Here is a 20,291-nt window from a genome sequence, read left to right as displayed (position 1 = left end):
AACTTAAAAGAGGGAGTAATAGTAATATTTTTGCTTCATGTACTTGAAACTTCCCAAGAAGAATTATCACCTTTAAAGTATTATCAACATAGGTTTTCAAATAGGCTACTAAAAATATGTCTGAAAATGTATTTTTGTGTTTTTTATATACAATTTCAAGTATACATTAACTGCTCTTATAAACTATATATATATATCTTTATATTAAAATATAAATTTATGTTTTTATATATAATGATATATGTCATATGTATAATAATATTACATGTTTAATTCAACATCGAAAACATGTCCAGGTCATATATATATACTTGCTTAAACATTTAATATTATTATAAAATTTATCATTTATTATAAAATTATATATATAGGCCATATATAATATGACATTCTTTTAATACAAACAATATTTTTATATAAAAATTATGCCAAAAAATTGCATTGATCCCCCAAAGTTTACACATAAAAGATTTGTATTTATTGTAATACAGTATTTTTAATGTATTATGGTAAATAGATAGATGCAGAACTATATAAACTGTAGAAACATAAAAACAATATGATACAATACTATTTTTATTTATTTAAATCAGCATAAAAGCAGTTCAAACAGACACAATCGTGAAATTTAAATAATAATTCTATAGCTATTGTTTTCTGTTTTCAGTATTTTTATCATTGTAGGTTCCTAACTGGAAATGCTTTTAAATTTCTCATTTATGAAGTACTTTCTCATTTCTTTATTTTGATTGTGTCGTGAACCGTGACGGGTTTCGTGAGATGCGTCATGACGTCAGTGCAGTGTCACGAGCACGTTGTGCACGCGCAGGTTTGTGTTGTAAAGCAGGAAACGGTGAGAGGTTAGCAGCAGTTAGCCTGTTGGCTACCAGCACTGCGCACAGAAACGAAATCAGACCATAGCGTTTATCTGAAGAAGGGGATAAAGAGTATCGTCTGCCCGGTTGACTGGTTTCATCGGCGGGACCGACATGTCAGAGACGTACGGTAATGACAGCTCATTTGTGTTGTTGTTAGCGCGGTTACAGCTAGCGAGAGCGTGCGCGTGCTCGTGCTGGATCAACATCTTCATCAGGCAGACGAGTTCTGACTCCAAATCTTTAGTTTTGATGTAAACATCTATTATTAGTACGTGCTATGACAATCATATACCTTTAGAGGCATTACTGTAATTCTGGCCTGCTCAGGTTGTGTGTAAATATGTGTTTATTGGGTAATTTCAACACTCTCTCAGATGGGCGTCAAATCAGCTTGTACTGGTGATAATGATATCTGAAATAATGTGTGTAATAATGCGTGTGTATGCCAGACAAGAGCTGCTAAACTGATTTGATAATTGATATTCCATAAACTAATATATACATCGCTGTAAAACTAATTTCCTGTCAACTTAGAACTGCTGCAAGCTATTTATTTGTAATATCATACAATACTACACAAGTCCTTCAGAGGAGAAGGACAGAGAAGCTGAAGGCTCTGTAGACGGTCAGCAGTAAAGATGAGGGGTGCGGTCAGCTCTTATTAACCATCAAAAACCTCCTCTGCCTGTCAGTCATTTAAAGTGAATTGACTTGAGGAGTAAACTCACAATTGCAAGTTGTAATGTCGGAGTTACGAGATATAAACTCACAATAATAACTTCTTTTTTCTTTCTTTTTTTTCTCCGAATTAGAAGTTTATATCTCACAATTCTGACAATTGCAAGTAATGAAGTCAGAATTTAAAGTTTTCCCTCAGATATTGAACTTTATATCTCACAATTTTGAGAAAACACCGTCGAATTCTGAGATATAAACTCACAATTCCCCCCCAAAAAAAGTTTTAAGAGAGTTTTTGAGAGAGAAACTTGATAAAAGTCAGAATTGTGAGATATAAGTTAACATTTATGACATTTTTGTCTCGTCGTTGTGAGTTTATATCCCGCAGTTCTGAGAAAAAAAGTCAGAATCGAGAGATGTGAACTTGCTTTTGCAAGAAAAATAGTCAGAATTGGGAGATAAAAATTCATATTCAGTGACGGAAACAGACTTCCATACTTTATCAACTTTATCTGCACCATTAGCAAAAACTGAGCATTTTTTTGTGTATCATTGAATCATTCACTTAACCAGTTCTTTAAAAATACTAAGTCATATTTGTTTTTCCATATATCTCGTAAGCACTTTGCTACAATTCATGTCTTTTTTCCCTCTGTTTTGTCCACTCTTGGGCATGACTTTTATCTAGATTTGTGGAAAAAGGCATAAATTAATTCATAATTTTAATAATAATATCCTTGTGTCATTTTATTTGTTTGGACATTAGTCATTTTAACACTATCATAATCCTTTCTTCTCTTTCTCATTTTAATTGAGATTGGATTTCTTTTGTTCAGTCAGAAGATCCTTGTTCACGTACAGTTTTGTTGTTTGTTCAGGTTATTCACAAATAAGTTGTTTTGTTTGCAGATCGGTTGTTTTTGAACAGTGTGGTTGAATGGATGACTCAGTCTGGTGAAAGTTAGCTGAAATCACTCACATCAGCTTTAATAGAAACTTGACGCCTGTGGTTTCAGGATAGTTTCATTGCACTGACTTTGTGCATGTGATTTCCGTCATCAACATCACGCATCTTTGCTCTGCATGAACTGTGTCTAGCTCGGTTTCATTTTTACACACTGAGAGAAAATCATTTCTTCAAACAAGCACCACTTGTTCTTGCTGTGGTGAGCACTGATCAGTTGAAAAGGGAATGTTTACTAGAAGAGGTACTGTATTTTTCTTTTTTAATGTTAGTGTAACACCACCACTACTACTAATCATTTTATTACTGATATTAATGTTTTTATGCACATTTTGCAGTATAGCTGCAGTATTATGCAATATCCTGCATAACATCAAATTGCATTTTTAATACACTTTCCTGCTCTAATTCTTAAAGGTGTAGTTCACCAAAAAAAGGAATATTTTTTTTGTCATTTACTTGCAACTTTAGTTCAAATTTGCTACTAAAAATATGTGTGCGAGGGGGAAAAGGGGTCCTTTAAGGGATAGTTCACGTTCAGTTGCTGGTCCCCATGGACTTTCATGGACAAAACAAACACTATGCAAGTCAATAGGGACCAACTAAAGGTGAACTAACTAACCCTTTAAAAAGTTACTGAATTTTTTTTTTTTTTTGTGCAATTTATGTTGATCCATTGATGTATGTTCTTCCAAAGAAAGCAAATGTTTGTCTTCATAATACATGGGTCATGTTATGAATAGCATTCTGCTCTTACTATTATCAACAGTGTATATCAGTTATTCAAAGTATGCAAATTCTGAAAAAAAAATGTAATGATACCAGTATAAAATATATAAAATACCAGCATTTGCCAAAATATATAGTATAAAACTGAGCATACTGCAAGCAATAGGCCTACTTTATCCCAGCTCATTCCACTTTTTTTCACCATTTTTCATATCTAGTATGATGGGCTATACATCAGAAATATTATCAACCCTGACTTTTAACTTCTCTTTCACATGTAACATGTAAATAGCAATGCAGTGTATACTGTGCAGCAAGCAATAAAAGACACACTAGCATTGTGAATGTAGCCATAAAGCATGTGTGGCCCCTTTAAATCACTGGTTGAAGGCTTCAGACATGTCTTTTGTCTGATTGTCGACTGATGTATTTGTGCTGTAGATGCTAAAATATTCATGTAGTTAATGTGGATAGTAGTTTCATGTTGCAGAAATCTCCCCCTCACTCTCATCTTTCCTTTCTCTCCTTCAACACCCATCAATCCCCTGTGAAACTGAGTCCGTTTCAGTGCACTTGGCCCGCAAATCACCTTTCCATGCCAATAGAGAAAGAATGACCATCTTGCCTTGGCACTGTAATTGCTCTACTATGGCATTTTGATATCCTTAGCCAATCTCCAGGGGCACAATTAACGATAATCCATCGCTCGTTCAGGACACCATACTAGAATACTGATCGTCTTTTAACATGACTTCACTCTAGCATTTGCCATGACATACACTGTATGATTCATCTCTCCCACTGTAGCAGATCAAGCCCCAAAGACACTGAAATCATCTCTTATACTTGCTTTTTTTTCCCTTAAATACTGCATATTATTTTTTTAGATGGCACTGGCACAGTATCTGTTATGCAACAAACATGGCAATATACACGAAAATACATCACACCCATTGCTTTGATAATCTAATAGTTTTCCAGTTTGATAGGTTAGTTGTTGCAGTCCTATGATGACTGATATGGTATTTCATTATTTCAGCATAGACTGTTATAGGAAGTGAAATATGAAAGTCATTTGTTAATCACATGATCTTTTGACTTACTTTGCCTTATAGCTGAGTATGGACTTTTACCATTATTTGGAAGTACTTCGGTCTGGCTGTCTTACTAGTGGCGTTGTGCATCTAAACCAGCAGTTACATTGGTAAACATGAAGTTCAGTCCTCTTTAATATTTTACATCACTTTTCAACACCCTTTTACTTCCCTTTAAAGTTTATTAAAGGGAAGTGATACATCTTGCACATGTCGGATACAAGTAATTTAGTCTTAAACATCCAGAAACTGATGTTTAAGCTGCTAGTATCTGTACAGGCTGGCAGTAAACATTGTCACCAACTGCTTTTCCATGAAGACAAGCTCAAGGTCGTGTTGTCAGAGTACACACACTCGCACCAGAAATAGCACCCATTAGCTGACTCTCTGAGTCTGGACCACTTCATTTAATATGATTTATTATGCCTAAATGTCATGTTGGAGTGATTGCAGAACTCATTTATCCATTGGTCTTTGCCTCTTTAGCTTTCATTATGACAGAGTATTCATAATAGAGCTGTTCCAAAACCTAGTCGTCTATATGAACTCAATTTTGAGGCATCTTTTATTCAATGGGAAACTTATGCACTATCGTTCATTGATTTTGATTGTTTTTGAATCAAAATCAATGAATTAATAACTACAGTAAAACTACAGTAAAAACAATCATATTGTGAAATTCACAATTAAAAAAAAAAAAAAGTTTTCTATTTTAATGTATTTTAAAATGTAATTATATTCATGTTAAGGCAATATTGGAATTTACAGCATTATTACTCCAGTCACGTGATCCTTCAGAAATCATTCTAATATGCAGATTTAGTGCTGAAGTAACATTTCATATTATCAGTGTTGAAAACGGTTTTGTTTTTTACAGGATTCTTTGATGAATAGAGAGTTCAAAGGAAAAGCAGTTATTTGAATGATAAATCTTTACTGTCACTTTGAATTAATGCTTTCTTGCTAAATAAAAGTAGTAGTTTCTTTCCAAAAAAATTGACCCCAATATTTTGAATTCCAGTGTATATATAATTTATGAATGTTGTCAATCCTATATAAAAAAAAAAATATATATATATATATATATATATATATATATATATATATATATATATATATATATATATATATATTAATTAGGGCCGGGACTCGATTAAATTATTTTTTTGTAATTAATTAATCGAAATTAATCACATTTTAATCGCATATAAATATTTGACCTGAGAACAGTGAGAAGTAAGTTTTTTCATATGGATTTTTAAATTTCCCATCCACAGGGCCAACCAAAGCGGTCTCATCAGCTTCTTTGTCCATGTTCACTGTGGTTTGTTTTTGTCTGAACGCTAGTTGGTGCTCCAGTATAATCGGTCCGCCGAAACTCATCCAGTGAGAAACGTTCCGCGGTGCAAAAATAAGTGCGATTAAAATGCGTTAAAAAAATTTAACGCGTTATTTTTGTGTAATTAATTATAATGTATATATATATATATATATATATATTAGTACAATTACACTCTCTTCAATACTGAAAATAAACTAACTTTAAACTTATTTTAAATAATTAAGTTTGCTTATTAAAAAAATCTAATTTAAAATGATGTTTAAGGTGCTATTTTACTTGAAATTGTTTTTTTTTTTTTTTTTTTTTTTTGTGCAGGCAGATTTACTGCCTACATAGACAACAATATAATAACTTTTGATGTCCATGACTGTTATGATACTGCCTGTGTAGACGACAGACACCTCAGAAGGTTTGATGTGAAACAGTTGATGTTTGTCCAACACGCTCTGGCACACTTTGTGAGAATACATGCTGTTCTGTTATGATCCATATACACTGCCATACATCCTCCTCCTGCTGTAACACTGAATCCCTTCTCAAACCCTGCTTGCATGTCATACCCACACATGCAAATACTTCTTTCTCTGTCCTCTTCCAATACAAAGAGCTTTTGGGACGCTCTTGTCTTATCTGCAGGCTGCTGCGTGGGCCGGGTCGAGACCCGCTCCGACCCCCTGAACTTCTACACCGCACGCTCCCTCACTACTGTGATATCCTGCTATCATGTCATTGTGTCTTCAGCAAGGACTCGCATGCATTTCTTTACAGTTTTGATGAATATATTATTGACATTGCATTGCACTAATGAATAGCCTATAAAAGCTTATTATGTGATGTTCGATGTGCTAATGATATTCGATGTAGAGTGTTAGTGCAGAGGAGTAGTTCTCAACCAATAGAGGTTGTTTAATGGCCAATGCCAGTATCTAGAGAGCATTGTTGTCGGATAAAATCATATAGTCTAATTATATATCATAAATGAGGCTGTTTTTTTTTTTTTTTAAGTCAATGCCAATCCAATAATTTGAGATCAAGGTCGGTGATTATTAGTGATGGACCATTAGATTGACCAAAATAATAATAAAAGTTCGAGATTTGAGTGAATTTTTAAAAGCCTTTGTAAAGTTTAGACTTCTGTTTATCATATAACCTTAAGCTGCCCAAATATTGTCAATTAATACTTAAATTGAGCAAAAATTTGATCAAAGCAGACATTAAAGACATTGTAACAAAATATTTATATTTCAAATAAACACTGTTCTTTTGAACTTTCTCAGAATCGTGACAAAATTGATCAGTTTTCACAAAAATATTAATCTGTGCAACTGTTTTTAATATTCATGATGATAAATGTTTCTTGAGCTGCAAATCAGCATATTAGTAATGATGCTGAATTCAGCTTTGCTTCACAGGTATAAATTAGATTATAAAATGTATAACAATTACTGTTGCTTTAAATTCTAATAATCTTTCACATTTTTATAATATTGTTATGTTACTGTTTTACTGTGTTTTTGATCAAATAAATGCAGCTTTGGTGAGCATATGAGAGAAATCTTTCTGCTGGATTCATCTTTGGCAGAATCAGACCTGCCACATAATAGCATTGATATGCGCAATCTTCAGTTTAATGCATGTTTAGTCAGTTACTTGGCAACTCTTCTTGGAAGAACATTGCGTTTCACGATGAATTTAATTGTTCAAAGAATACACTCTTCAGTTTGACTGACATAAGAATGGAGATCTGTATTTCCGATCAGGATGGCCCGGGCATCCAAACAGCCTTTAAACATGTACTTTGTGCAAAGTAACAGGGATATTGATTCTTTTTCCTCCTCCTCTCCCTCTTGGTTTCAGATTTCCTGTTTAAGTTCCTGGTGATTGGCAGCGCCGGGACTGGGAAATCATGCCTCCTTCACCAGTTCATAGAAAACAAGTGTAAGGCCATATTAATGTCACACTCTCACAAAGACTTGAATTTAAACATTACCTTTAATTCTCAGAGCGTTCAGCAGAGAGAAACAGGGGGGCCTTGAATGTTAATTCTTTGTGAAGCCAGTAGCTTTACATGCTTTTGAAACATGAATAAAGGTATGTTAAGCAATGAATGGAAATCATGCTGTCAGTGAGCTTAGAAAAGCCAATGCCAATCTCAATTTGCACAGAAAATGAAAGAAAGAGACTTAATTGCTGTAAATGATGTCTTTGACATTGAATGGATTTTGAATGACCCTGTCATTATGTTGTTTCCAAGACAGAAACAGGCTTTGAATGTTATAATATAAAAATTGAATGTGCATTGATTTGAGGAAGTCTACATGATTCATATGATAAAACAAATCAAATTCTATGTGATATTTTGAAGTAAAAGTTCTGTGAGTGACAAAACACACTGGGCTTTTGAGAACTCGTATCCTTTTATTATTAGTTTTAGTTGATTTTGGGCATTCAATTGCGTGGTTCAACTTGTAAGCTTAAATACACAAAAATACAATGCCCAGTCTCTGAAAAGTAGTCAGTTGCACACAACTTTTTGATGCTCCCTCATTGACTGAAAGTATGAAATCGCAGTGTGAAGTGTAACTTGTGCGGGGTAAATGCATTTTGGGAATTCATATTTTTAATTTGATTGTAATATACAACTGTTCATGAGCTTTGGTTGAGTCACCAGTGCACACAAATATCGCATACAGTGTTTTCAGAGTAGTTTGAAAGTGATAGTGTTATTTCTAAACTTAGACAAAAGAAAAGAAAAACACAAAAAAACAGTACAATTTTTGTAGGCCATTATTTCTATCTAATCTTAAGAGAACAGGTTTGTTTTGTGAACCAGTCACAATTTGAAGGATGGAGCCAAGGAGAAAGTATTTGCCCTGACAGCAAATCTGCAACCCATGAGTAAAAACGGTAAAGTGCTATATCGTATTTCCATGCAACACCAATGCATTTTTCTGAGACAAGATTGTCATGAAGAAATAATTTGTAATCTGGCATCCATGATTATCATTATCTAAAAATATTAAAAACGTTGTTAATTTGAAATAAAGCTGAAATCAAATATTAAAACTTAAAAAAATGAAAATGAGAACTATTGCCTGGGTAACTAACTGAAATAAGTTTAAAACGCTAAAATTATTAACTCAAAATAATTCAAAACTAATAAGTTATCTTGAAATTGTTACCTTAAAGAACAATTATTTTCTGATTCAACTCATAAAATTAGTTTTGTTGTAATTAGGTTGATGCTAAATGTTTTTTAATTTGAATGAATATAGATGTGACCAATTGTCTCAGTGTAAAACTGATCTAAAATTAAAACTGAAATAAAGATAAATTAAACCTAAACAATAATATTTAAAATGAACAAAAACAAAAAAAAAGCACATTACAAAATTACAAATTTAAAGGGATAGTTCACCCAAAAATGAAAATTCTGTCATTAATTACTCACCCTCATGTCTTTCCAAACCCATAAGACCTTCGTTCATCTTCGAAACACAAATTAAGATATTTTTGATGAAATCTGAGAGCTCTCTGACTGTCCCATAGACGGTAAGGATATTACTACGATCAACGCACAGAAGCGTGGCAAGGACATTGGTAAAATAATCCATGTGATTACGGTTACTGCTGTAGTTTTATGAAGCTACGAGAATACTTTTTGTGCACAAAGAAAACAATAATAACAATTTATTTAGCAATTCTTCTCCCAGAGTTACCATCTTGCGCAATTTTGGAGAGTACCCCAAAACGTAATCAGCGTTGTTTATGTTCCGTAGACAACACACGCATGCTGAATGTAAACAATGCTGATTACGTTGATTACGTTCTGGGGTACTCTCCAAAATTGCGCAAGATGGTAACTCTGGGAGAAGAATTGCTGAATAAATTGTTATTATTGTTTTCTTTGATCATGGTAATATCCTCGCTGTCTATGGAGGATCTGAGCGCTCTCATATTCCATCAAAAATATTAATGACAGAATTTTCATTTTTGGGGGAGCTATCCTTTAACTAAAATGAAAACAAAAAACTAAAAATATGTAGAGGGTAAAGTAAATTAATTAATTTTAATAAAAAACTGTAATAGTTCAAATAATACAAACACAGCACTGCTGGCATCAAACATCAATGAAACGATCTCTTCAAGCAGTTTGTCAGCTCTGCTTCTAACCAATCATCTTCTGTCACAGTCAAGCAGGACTCCAACCACACCATCGGCGTTGAGTTTGGCTCCAGGGTTGTCAACGTTGGCGGAAAAACGGTCAAACTGCAGATCTGGGACACGGCTGGGCAGGAGCGCTTTAGGTACTTGCCTGTGATTGGCTCGTTAGCACATCCTCACTGCTCTGTGCTGACTCTAATTGGTTGAGGTCATTCTCCTCTTGTCTTACAGGTCGGTGACCCGCAGTTACTACCGTGGAGCAGCAGGGGCTCTTCTCGTGTATGACATCACAAGGTAAGGCAGCTGTGCAGTCGCCCGACCGCAAAGATACATTTTGTTGTGCAATGAAAATGAAATGAACTAAAACAGAGGCACATGGACAGAATGACTGCGCCATTGAATTGAATGAGCTCCAGGTTGCCATGCAGCTGTCCTGGTAATAGAGACAAAGACAATGGAGTAATAAAGACTGACAGCGCTGTAATAAAATGTCAACTTCTGGCGAGCAGCAACTCTCGGTCCATTAGACGGGGTGTAAGCACAGTGAGAGAGAAACATGAACAGAGTGATGGATTGTGTGTGTTGGGTGAGGGTCGTCCTTCAGCACTGAACTCTCGTCTCTGCAGACCGTTTTCACTGCTTTTACACTCAAACACATTTACCACGCTTCCTTTAGTCTGTTGCTGTGGCCACAGGCTAATGGTTGCTCTGGAGACCAGCGACTCAAACAAAATAAGATTCCTTGAAAGCATGACGAACGCACAGTGAGGAAATGTGAAGGACGGCATTATGAGTCATGTATTGTCTCACTGTTTCTCAAAGCACTCAGAGGTCGTCACAGACATTGACTTCTGAGAAGCGGTATTAACAGTGAAGTATGTTAAGTGTTCGCTATTATTGACTCACAAAAGCAGATTCTCTGGAGCTGATTATAAATGGTGGAAATCAGGGTAAATATTGACTCTGAAAATTAGTAACACACTTGGCAATTCTCTCAAAGTCAGCATGTCATAAAAAAAGGTTGTCTTCTGGTAGTAAGGCCAGATCACGCCAAACACGATAGCTATACACCTTTTTCTTCAACGTGGAAGTAATGCTTGTGTTGTATTTACGAGTTGAACGCACATGAACTCCACCACAAAGTCGTTATTACGAGTGGGAAACTCTAAATTTTCTTAAAGTCCATTGTGTCGGGTGCAGTGGACGCAGCCAAAGACTAAAGATAATTAATAAAATGATTATTGTTTTGTAATGTATATATTTTTTGTTACACATACAGATATTATACATTATATTATTGTATAATTATAATATAATATATAATTATTCAGTTTACATTACCTTCATAAATTAAATAAAAACAGAAAAAAGAAAAAACACGATGCACATTCTTCTTTCATAATTTTGTAGATGTAGAGTTAAAAAAAATTCATTGAGTTTTATGTAGAAAAGTTAAATCGCCATCTTGTTCCAACCAAAGGGACTTGAACGCACCTGACTTTGTAATAACGACTTGTCAAATCGTAAGTACAAACGTCCCAGGAGGACTTGAACGTAGCATAAGCCTATGGGTGAAACTTCCGGGTCATTAGCCGCTATAGGTAAATAACAAGGAGAATAACAACGTGCAGTAAACGGTAAAACTGTTTGCACTACAAACCAGTGTGATCATAATTAAGAAAGTACATTCAAATAATATAAGAGACACCAATTTTCAATATCAAGCAGCAAAACGAACCGTTTTGTACAGCTAAAAATATCTGGAGGCGGATGAGACCGGAAGCCGGACCCATAGAATTAAAAAATGGCCACGCCCATTTTTCTGACAAGAAAAAGGTGGATTCTGATTGGCTGTCAATGTTTGTATCGTTCATCAGCTGGAAAAAAATCAATCTGAAAGTGATTCCAACGATATAGTTTCTGTGCCTTTATCGTTATAGTTGTGGTGTGGACTCGATTTTTAGAACTATATCTTTATCCACCTTTAGCCCCGTTCACACCAAGAACGATAACTATAAAGATCACTCTCTTGGTGTGAACGGGGCTCAACTCTGCACAATTTATCTGTCTAGGTTTTTAAATATTTGCATTCATAATTGTTATTAAAATGTAACTTGCAAACCTCTGAAAGCATTTTCCTTTTCGGCCGATGTCACTTAGGCTCCTCAGGCTATTGGTTAAGGCTTATCAATAGCTTTTTAGGCATTGCTAGGGCCCTTTGAAATCATTTTTTTTTCTTTTTTCCCTGTTTCAGTTTTTCTGGATTCCGTTTTTTTTCTTCTAGACTCTGTTTTAATGGTTAAATAATATTTTATCCATCAAAAATCATGTCTTATACTCACGTAAAGCATTATATGTATGTATGTCCAACTTTATCTGCATACAAACAGTAAATCGCATAGGGTAATATATATACTATGTAGCAAATCTCAGCTGCTTGATTGTATTGTTGCAAAATGTGAACTATATTATCGCCCGGCTCTAATCTGCTAAAATAAAACATGAAGATATTATAAACATTAACATCGTGATTTTCTATAAAGCTGCTATGAAACTGTGTATTATGGGAAAAAAAGCGATATCTAAATGAATTTGTCTTTGTGTTGAACTTTGTTCTCTAGTCGGGAGACCTACAATGCTCTGACTAACTGGCTGACAGATGCACGGACACTGGCCAGCCCCAACATCGTCATCATTCTGTGCGGGAATAAGAAGGATCTGGATGCGGACCGTGAGGTCACCTTCCTAGAAGCGTCTCGTTTTGCCCAGGAGAACGGTTAGAGCTGCTCTGTAGGCATAACACATTTGTAGCTGTAGTCCAAAATGACTCTTTTCTTTGCCTGTTTCTGCCTAACAGTGTGACACAACATCAATTTTCTCTTGCTTCTGGCACCTGTTTGTCATATATCTAGAGAGATCTGGTTGTATTCATAATTCATAATTGGCCAAACAGATGTGTGCTGCTGCAGAGAGCGCGCTTCTCTTCCTCTCTGTTGTTAGAACAGCAGGACTTTTATGAGCGGCTCATTTACGAGCTCTTCTGTATTGGTCACAAGGGTGCTGTAGACACTGCTAAAGACCATAAGTTGGTTCTTGCGGATGATGCTCTTCACACTAAGTGACACTTAGCAAGCCTGATAACAGGTGTCCGTATGGACCTTTACAACACAAAAGCATTTGCAGGTGATTGATTTTAATGTGTTAGACTGACTGTCCTCCCTCAGAGCTGATGTTTTTGGAGACGAGTGCTTTAACCGGGGAGAACGTAGAGGAAGCCTTTCTCAAATGTGCTCGTACCATCCTCAGTAAGATTGAGTCGGGTAAGTGAAAGCTGCACTGCCAAGACATTTTGGTATTAGTTTACTATTTTGTGATGCATCAGGCTGTTATGGCTCATAAAGTATGATATAGGAGAATATAGAGCTCATATTTGAGGAGGAAAAAGACCAATTATTTTTATTCAGAAGCCCAGATGGTCACACTTTATTTTAAGGTCCAATTCTCGCTATTAACAAACCATTAACTATGACTTTTGCCTCAATAAATTCCTAATTTGCTGCTTATTAATAGTTAGTAAGGTACAGTAGTTGTTAAGTTTATGTATTGGTAGGATTAGGGATGTAGAATATGGTCATACAGAATATGTGCTTTATTGGCATGCTAATAAGCAACTAGTTAGTAGTGAGAATTGGTCCCTATACTAAAGTTTTACTGTCCATACTGAGCAAAAAATAAACAATTTGGTGCAGATTTTTATAGCCAAAAAGTAAGATGAAATTAATAGCCTGCAAATCAATGAGATTTATAACTGACAACTTGCATAAATGCATATACATATCTGTTGTCACTCTATATTTCCCAGTAATATGTCTTAATAAGATGATATTTAAATACTATGGTCGAAAGCTCTGTAGTTTTTTTTATTGTCGTTGGTAAAAAACATAATGCAATACAATGATGATTGAGAGTTTAATAAACATTATACCTCAAAAGCCTGATGTATCATATTTAATACTTTTACATTTTACTGAAAAATGATATATGAATGATCTAGTAAATCTAAGTTGCTTCAGTCCATTAAGTGTTCATCTTGAAATATTATAAACAAAATATTTTATTCTTATGTTTACTTAAAAAAAAAAATCAATCAAGATTTCACAGCAAAACATGATTAGCATGACCTAAATGTGGACATTTTACAGGTATACTAAGAGGCCTTCAAGGCATTAAAGGGACAGTTCACCCAAATATTCTGTCATTAATTACTCACCCTCATGTAGCTCCAAACCCGTAAGACCATCGTTCATCTTTAGAACACAAATGAAGATATTTTCTGTCCCTCCATAGACAGCAATACAACTGACAATTTCAAGACCCAGAAAGGTAGTAAGGATGTTGTTAAAATAGTCCATGTGACATCAGTGGTTCAACCATAATTTATGAAGCTACGAGAATACGTTTTGCGCAGAAAGAAACAAAATAAAATGACTTTATTCAACAATTCTTCTCTTCTGCAACAGAATTTAAATTTTTGGGTGAACAATCCCCTTTAATGAGATGGCAGAAGGCATGTAGTAGATTAAATACAACAGATTTTTCAGCAAATCATGTTGATCATTTAGAAGCCGTAGAAATTATTTATCAAATATGATGCAGTAGGTTTTATAAGGTTAAGCTTTGTGTTCTCTTTATGCTCATACAGGTGAGTTGGATCCGGAGCGGATGGGCTCTGGGATCCAGTATGGCGACGCGTCCCTGCGGCAGCTCAGACAGCCCCGGGGCTCTGCTGCACAGGCCAAGCAGCAGTGTAACTGTTAGGGGCCCGGACACCCTGACCGCTACCAGACATCAGACCGTACACACACAACCACCCCCCTCAGGTCAGTTCAGTGTGACCGGGTTATATTATTGTTCCTTTCTATGACAGATTTAGAGGAAGGTTCTGGGATTACCACCAAAAAAAAAATTTTTTCGACATGCACTGACAAATAAACTGTAATTTATTTCTTTGATGCAATGCTGGATTTTCAGCATTACCACTAAAGTCTTCAGTGCCACATGATCCTTTAGAAATCTTTCTAATATGCTGATTTGACGAAACCATAATTTTTTTATTTTTTCAGGATTTTTGAGGAATGGGAAGTTCAAAAGAACAGCATTTATTTAGGGAAAAAATCTTTTGTAATATTATAAATGTCTTTAGTGTTAGTTTTGATCAACTTTTTAATGATATTATCATGTATCATATCATATTTATTTATTTAATTCAGATTGTCTAGGGAAATTGAGCATACATCACAGATAGAACTTAAGTTTTGTTGAAAAGAATAATACCGTTTTTAAATGTTCTTGAAATCTTTCTTTCAGCTCCAGGTGTCTCTGGGTATGCACACCCCTTACCCCTCTCCCAAATGTGACCCTTCCACACCCAGACACATCTGGATAATTTCTTATGATGTCCATCTGCAAACTTTGACCTCTGACCTCAGAAAGCTGTTCACCTAGGACAGATCTCCCTGACTGCTTTGTGCTGGGCTGGGAGACCCCTAGCGAGGGGCATGGGCAATAGAGGTGACTCAAGACCCGACTGAGAGACTGTGCGTGTTTTTAACTTCTCCTATGATTCTTACACACACAGTCCCTTCTTATAAAGTAAACAGCCATCATCTAGACTTCACTAGACTGGGATAAACCATTCAACGACAGCAGTAGATGAAACATTCCTAGGTCTTGAATCATTTTATACATTGTGACATATCAGATCTTTGTTGGTGTTAAACTGAACGTCCCCTAGATTCCCAAAAATGACACTTATTACCACAGACTGCATTTTTACCTGCTAAAATATGGCCAGAATACACTCCGATATTTACACTGTTGCACTGGTTGTGTATTTAAAGAGCTTCTAAAAGCACAAAGGAGGGGAAGGGGAAAAATAAACATCCATTCAGATCTTGTCATTCGGTCGGCACTATCTGGTGCATATCAGATGTTTACCTCCGTCTCAATCCGGCTTGGGTTAGAGGTTATCGTCTAATTTAACCTCACCCTTCTGCACAGACCTCCTACCTACAGATTTATTGAAATTAAGGACAACAAATCTTGTTAATTTTGTTTGTTATTTGCATTTTGCATTTGTTTGGAAGACATAGAAATTAGTGCTGTCAAACGATTAATTGCGATTAATCGAAAATAAATGTTTTTCACATAATATATGTGTGTATTGTGTATATTTATTATGTCTATATAAATACACACACATACATGTATATATTTAAGAAAATAGTTTTGTTTATAAAATATATTTATCTGTAATATAAATATATACGTGTAAATATTTTCAAAATAAATACTGTATGTGTGTGTATTTATATAGACAATAAATATACACAGTACACACACACACATTATGTAAATAAAAACTTTTATTTTGGATGCGATTTAATCACAATTAATCATTTGACAATACTAATAGAAATATAAAATAATAAATTTTTTAGAGATTGGTGGTTTAAAAATGGATTTCACGAAATGCCAAAAAAAAAACCTGCGTACAAAAATAATAGATTAAATTGAAACTTTTGGAGTCTGCATGGGTCAATGTCCCAAAAACCCAAGAACGTGTTTAAATCATATTTCACCTTGAATTTAAAATAATGAAATAAAGATGATGTTTCCTAAAGAAAATAAAGGTTACTTTAGGACAAGATTTTGGACAAATTAAGCACATTTCCTCCTAAATTTTCACAAAAATAAATGATGCTGATTTTAAAATATTTTATTATTAGATTATAGTAATGCAAAAAGGATTTTTAATGCTCAATTTTCAGATAAAAAATGTCACAATGCATAAAAAAATTATGATAGCAAAATTTGTTGTGATTTCTTGAGGCAGTTCTTTGTGAGATTCAACCCTGTTATTATTGAGTTAAAGTCACGTAAAAAGTGTACACCACAAGTTATATTGTTAGAATATTTCTGTGCAGCGACCAGCTCGGACCCTTCAGACTGCAACACGATTAATCTTCCGCTGTAGCTGTGGTGTTTAGTCATGCGTATTTTGGGTTGATTTGTTTGTTGTTTGATCTGGTTACCCATGACAGGGAGATCTAGAGGCGATGAGTCTCAGTGCCCCGTTCCCTCAGTGACATCATCATTATGCACCACAGACAGACCTGTTTTGATCTGTGTTTTAAAAACTGACTACGTGATGATTTTTTTTTTTTTTCTTCCTCTGCAAGTGCACTTTTTTTGACTGTTTATATACTGTACCTACAGAATTGTAAAATTTATAGTAATTTAATTATATTAAATGAGAGAATATTGTTTGAGGAGTGATCATTCCTTACTAAAGAACAACTGAGACCAGTCCGACACCATTACAGCCGAAAGGAGTTGTCTTTCCACCTCAGCTGTGGACAAGAACATGCTGTTAGTCATAAAGATGGGGTGGGTGATGGCCACATGTCTTCTAGTTCAAGCACAGCCTTAACTGACTAACCACATGATTGTTCTGCATCATTGAGGCTGCCTCATGCTCTCACAATCGTCCAAGCTCTTAAAATGCATTTAAACGTTTTTTTGATCCACCGTGATCTTTTACGAAATGTTTTGTTTGAGTGATTTAACCCATTTTTATCCATTTTAAGTAATATTCCAGGGTAAATAGATGTTAAACTGCACTCACACAAGACTTGCGGTGTGCAAAATTTGAACGGACACTGCAATGTTGGTAATATGACGTCACACTCATTTTATAAACAAAATTCAACATATATCTAAAACAAAACAAAATTGCAACCTATTCCAATTTACTGCAATGCCATCTTCTGGTCAAATGCGGGAATTCATTCGATCTTGAAATTCGCATGCACTTGCGTTTTCTGTTTTCTGCAGTCACATGCTTAACTTGTGGTCATATTTAATGTAGTTTGGCAAATTTTCACAGGTGAGATCCAGTCAGTTTAATAGGAATTCACGCAATCATGCATTTCCCCGCACGCAGATTTTGCAGCAGGTTCAGATTGGTTATGCAGACTCGCCACCGAAAGCTTAATTTTAAGATTTAAAAGTGACTTCTTTTTGAGCTGTGCTTTATACATTGCTCCATTATTGACAATAGACAGTCGACATTTTTATCTGTGAAATTTCCCAAAATTTTGCTAATGTGACTGCACTCATCAGTGGAAATCAATGGAATGAAAATTGTAGTGTGACTGCATTGGTTTCCAGACAATTATTTCAATATTATGCACTTAAGGTACGGTCCGCTGGAAAATTCCATGAATTTCAATAGGAATCTGTGCGATCGAGAGTTTCACGCAAGTGCGAAAAAATTCCCCAAGAAGATTTTGCTCATGTTCAAGCTGGTCACGTGAATTCGGCATGCTGACCAACAGATAACTGCTTTATTTGAAAGTGACGACTGTGTGAGCTGTGCTTTATACATTGCTACACTATTGACAAAAAAAAAATTTTGCGGACAAAAAACGGTCCATTTTCCAGTTCCTGAATGTGATCACGCCTATACAAGTGGGGTTTTTCTACATGATTGACAGCTTGTCACTGATGCTGCCCAATGTATTTAACCTGGAATATTTGAAACTTATTAAACCCTTAAATTTACATGACCGTGCTTTATGGCCCCATTAAAATGTGGTAAGGGCGATCGCAATTATCGTTGCCCAGCTAAATTTAATTTGCGGTTTATTTTACCGTTTTTTTAGACAATTTCGCCAGGGGAAATTTACTGTTCAGCTTTTTTTTCCTTCTTCTTTTTTTTTTTCTCTGTGTGTGCAAAATCCATTCATTTGAATAGGAATCCACTCGATCGGGAATTTCACATGATGATGATAGATTTCCCCACACAGATTTCGCAACTGCTTCAAGCTGTGTGGTTTGAAAGTGACTCCAAATGTGAGCACCATCAGTAGACAATCGATGTTCTTTGTCTTTAAAATTTAGCTAATGTGACCACACCTTTAGTACAGCACCGCTACTTGAGCCAGATGAAATTCAATCGTATGTAGTGGAGTTTGGTAGCATTTCATAACCAAATATCAATATGGAGTGCATCTGAAGAGTAATTCAAAGTACTGCATAAAACCAGTTGTTGCTTAGTAACCAGTGTGATTTGTTCATTCATAAATATTGTATATCTGAATCATCTATGCTGTAAATAAGATTGAATTTGTTTATCGGAGTGTTTGGGGGAGGCGTGCTTGTTCATTTTAAAGATTAAGGTTATAATAAAGGTTTGTTTTTTATGTTATGTGAATGTCATCTTTCTGTGGTCTCTGTTTTGTGTGGGAGTGTGTGACAGTTGCCCTTTCACTTTTTTTTTTTTCTTTAACAAATGCTGTTGATTCAAATTAGTATTCAATTATGTGTATTTCTATAGTGACCGATGCATAAAATGTGGCATTAACAAGAAATTTAAATAATGCCAAATATGTAACTCTTTTAAGAGGTGGCTATTTCATATGATATTTATGGAAATATGATTTCTGTATGAAAAAAAAAAAAGCAAGCATGACGGTTCACCCCTAAACCTAACTGCATAGGCCTTAAGAAGATTATATAAAAGCACTTTCATACAAATTAACCACCCAAATGTAAAATTACTAATTGCTATATGAGTGTTGCATACTCCAGCAGTTCAATAGAATCTGGTTTGGAGCATTAAAGACTAATTAAACATCTAGTCTGCAATCTACTTAATCTGGTTTTGAGAAGATTAGTAAGCTTTAAAAAAAAAATGCATTCAATTATTTTAAATTTACAATTTTATTGCTATTTAAAACACGAATTAAACCGTTGTCTGTTAATGTATCCGTTTTAAAATAGTTTTTTTTATGTTTAAATTATTAAATTGATAACTTTTTCCTTAATTCAAAATGAAATTGCCACTCCTGGTAGGCCTATATGAGGCTGAGGTTATTAGAAAAAATCATTTTCACGACTTTATATTTTAAAGTTGCTGTAAAATGATATAAAGCCCAAATTTATATATATTTACATTATACGTTTTTGTATTTAAATTTTATTGTGCCTATACTCTCAGCTGCCCATCTCACTTAAAATCATTTTCTTAAAGGGATAGTTCATCCCAAAAATGAAAATTGTCATCTTTTACATACCCTCAAGTAGTTCCAAACCTGTATGAATTTCTTCGTCCTGCCGAACACAAAGGAAGATATTTTGAAGAAAGTTTGTAACCAGGCTGTTTTGGGGCACCATTGACTTCCACCTTAAGAAAAAAAAATGACTGGAAGCCAATGGTGCCCCAGAACTGCTCGGTTTCCCACATTCTTCAGAATATCTTCCTTTGTGTTCAGCAGAACAAAGACTTTCCTTCAGGTTTGGAACTATTCATGCATTAATAGAATATCAGTTTTACATTCGCTCGTTGACAAGCGACTAAAATCCATCAACTAGCGACC

At 34.9% G+C, this 20,291-nt stretch overlaps 1 protein-coding gene across 1 annotated transcript; it reads left to right on the top strand.

Moving 5' to 3' along the window:
• The first annotated feature begins 814 nt into the window (after positions 1 to 814).
• LOC306851663 (ras-related protein Rab-4B) lies at positions 815 to 19,120 on the top strand. Its single transcript, XM_079388074.1, has 9 exons — positions 815 to 1,005; positions 7,543 to 7,623; positions 9,878 to 9,992; positions 10,081 to 10,143; positions 12,471 to 12,625; positions 13,074 to 13,169; positions 14,552 to 14,729; positions 15,217 to 16,089; positions 16,226 to 19,120. The coding sequence occupies exons 1-7, from the start codon at positions 990 to 992 to the stop codon at positions 14,665 to 14,667; spliced, it is 642 nt and encodes a 213-aa protein (XP_079244200.1). The 5' UTR covers positions 815 to 989; the 3' UTR covers positions 14,668 to 14,729; positions 15,217 to 16,089; positions 16,226 to 19,120.
• The last annotated feature ends 1,171 nt before the right edge of the window (positions 19,121 to 20,291 follow it).

This window comes from Barbus barbus (assembly GCF_936440315.1).
Source record: "Barbus barbus genome assembly, chromosome: 31".
Lineage (NCBI taxonomy): Eukaryota > Metazoa > Chordata > Actinopteri > Cypriniformes > Cyprinidae > Barbus > Barbus barbus.
The sequence above is the reverse complement of the archived record's forward strand: the minus strand, read 5'-3'. Positions and strand labels throughout refer to the sequence as shown.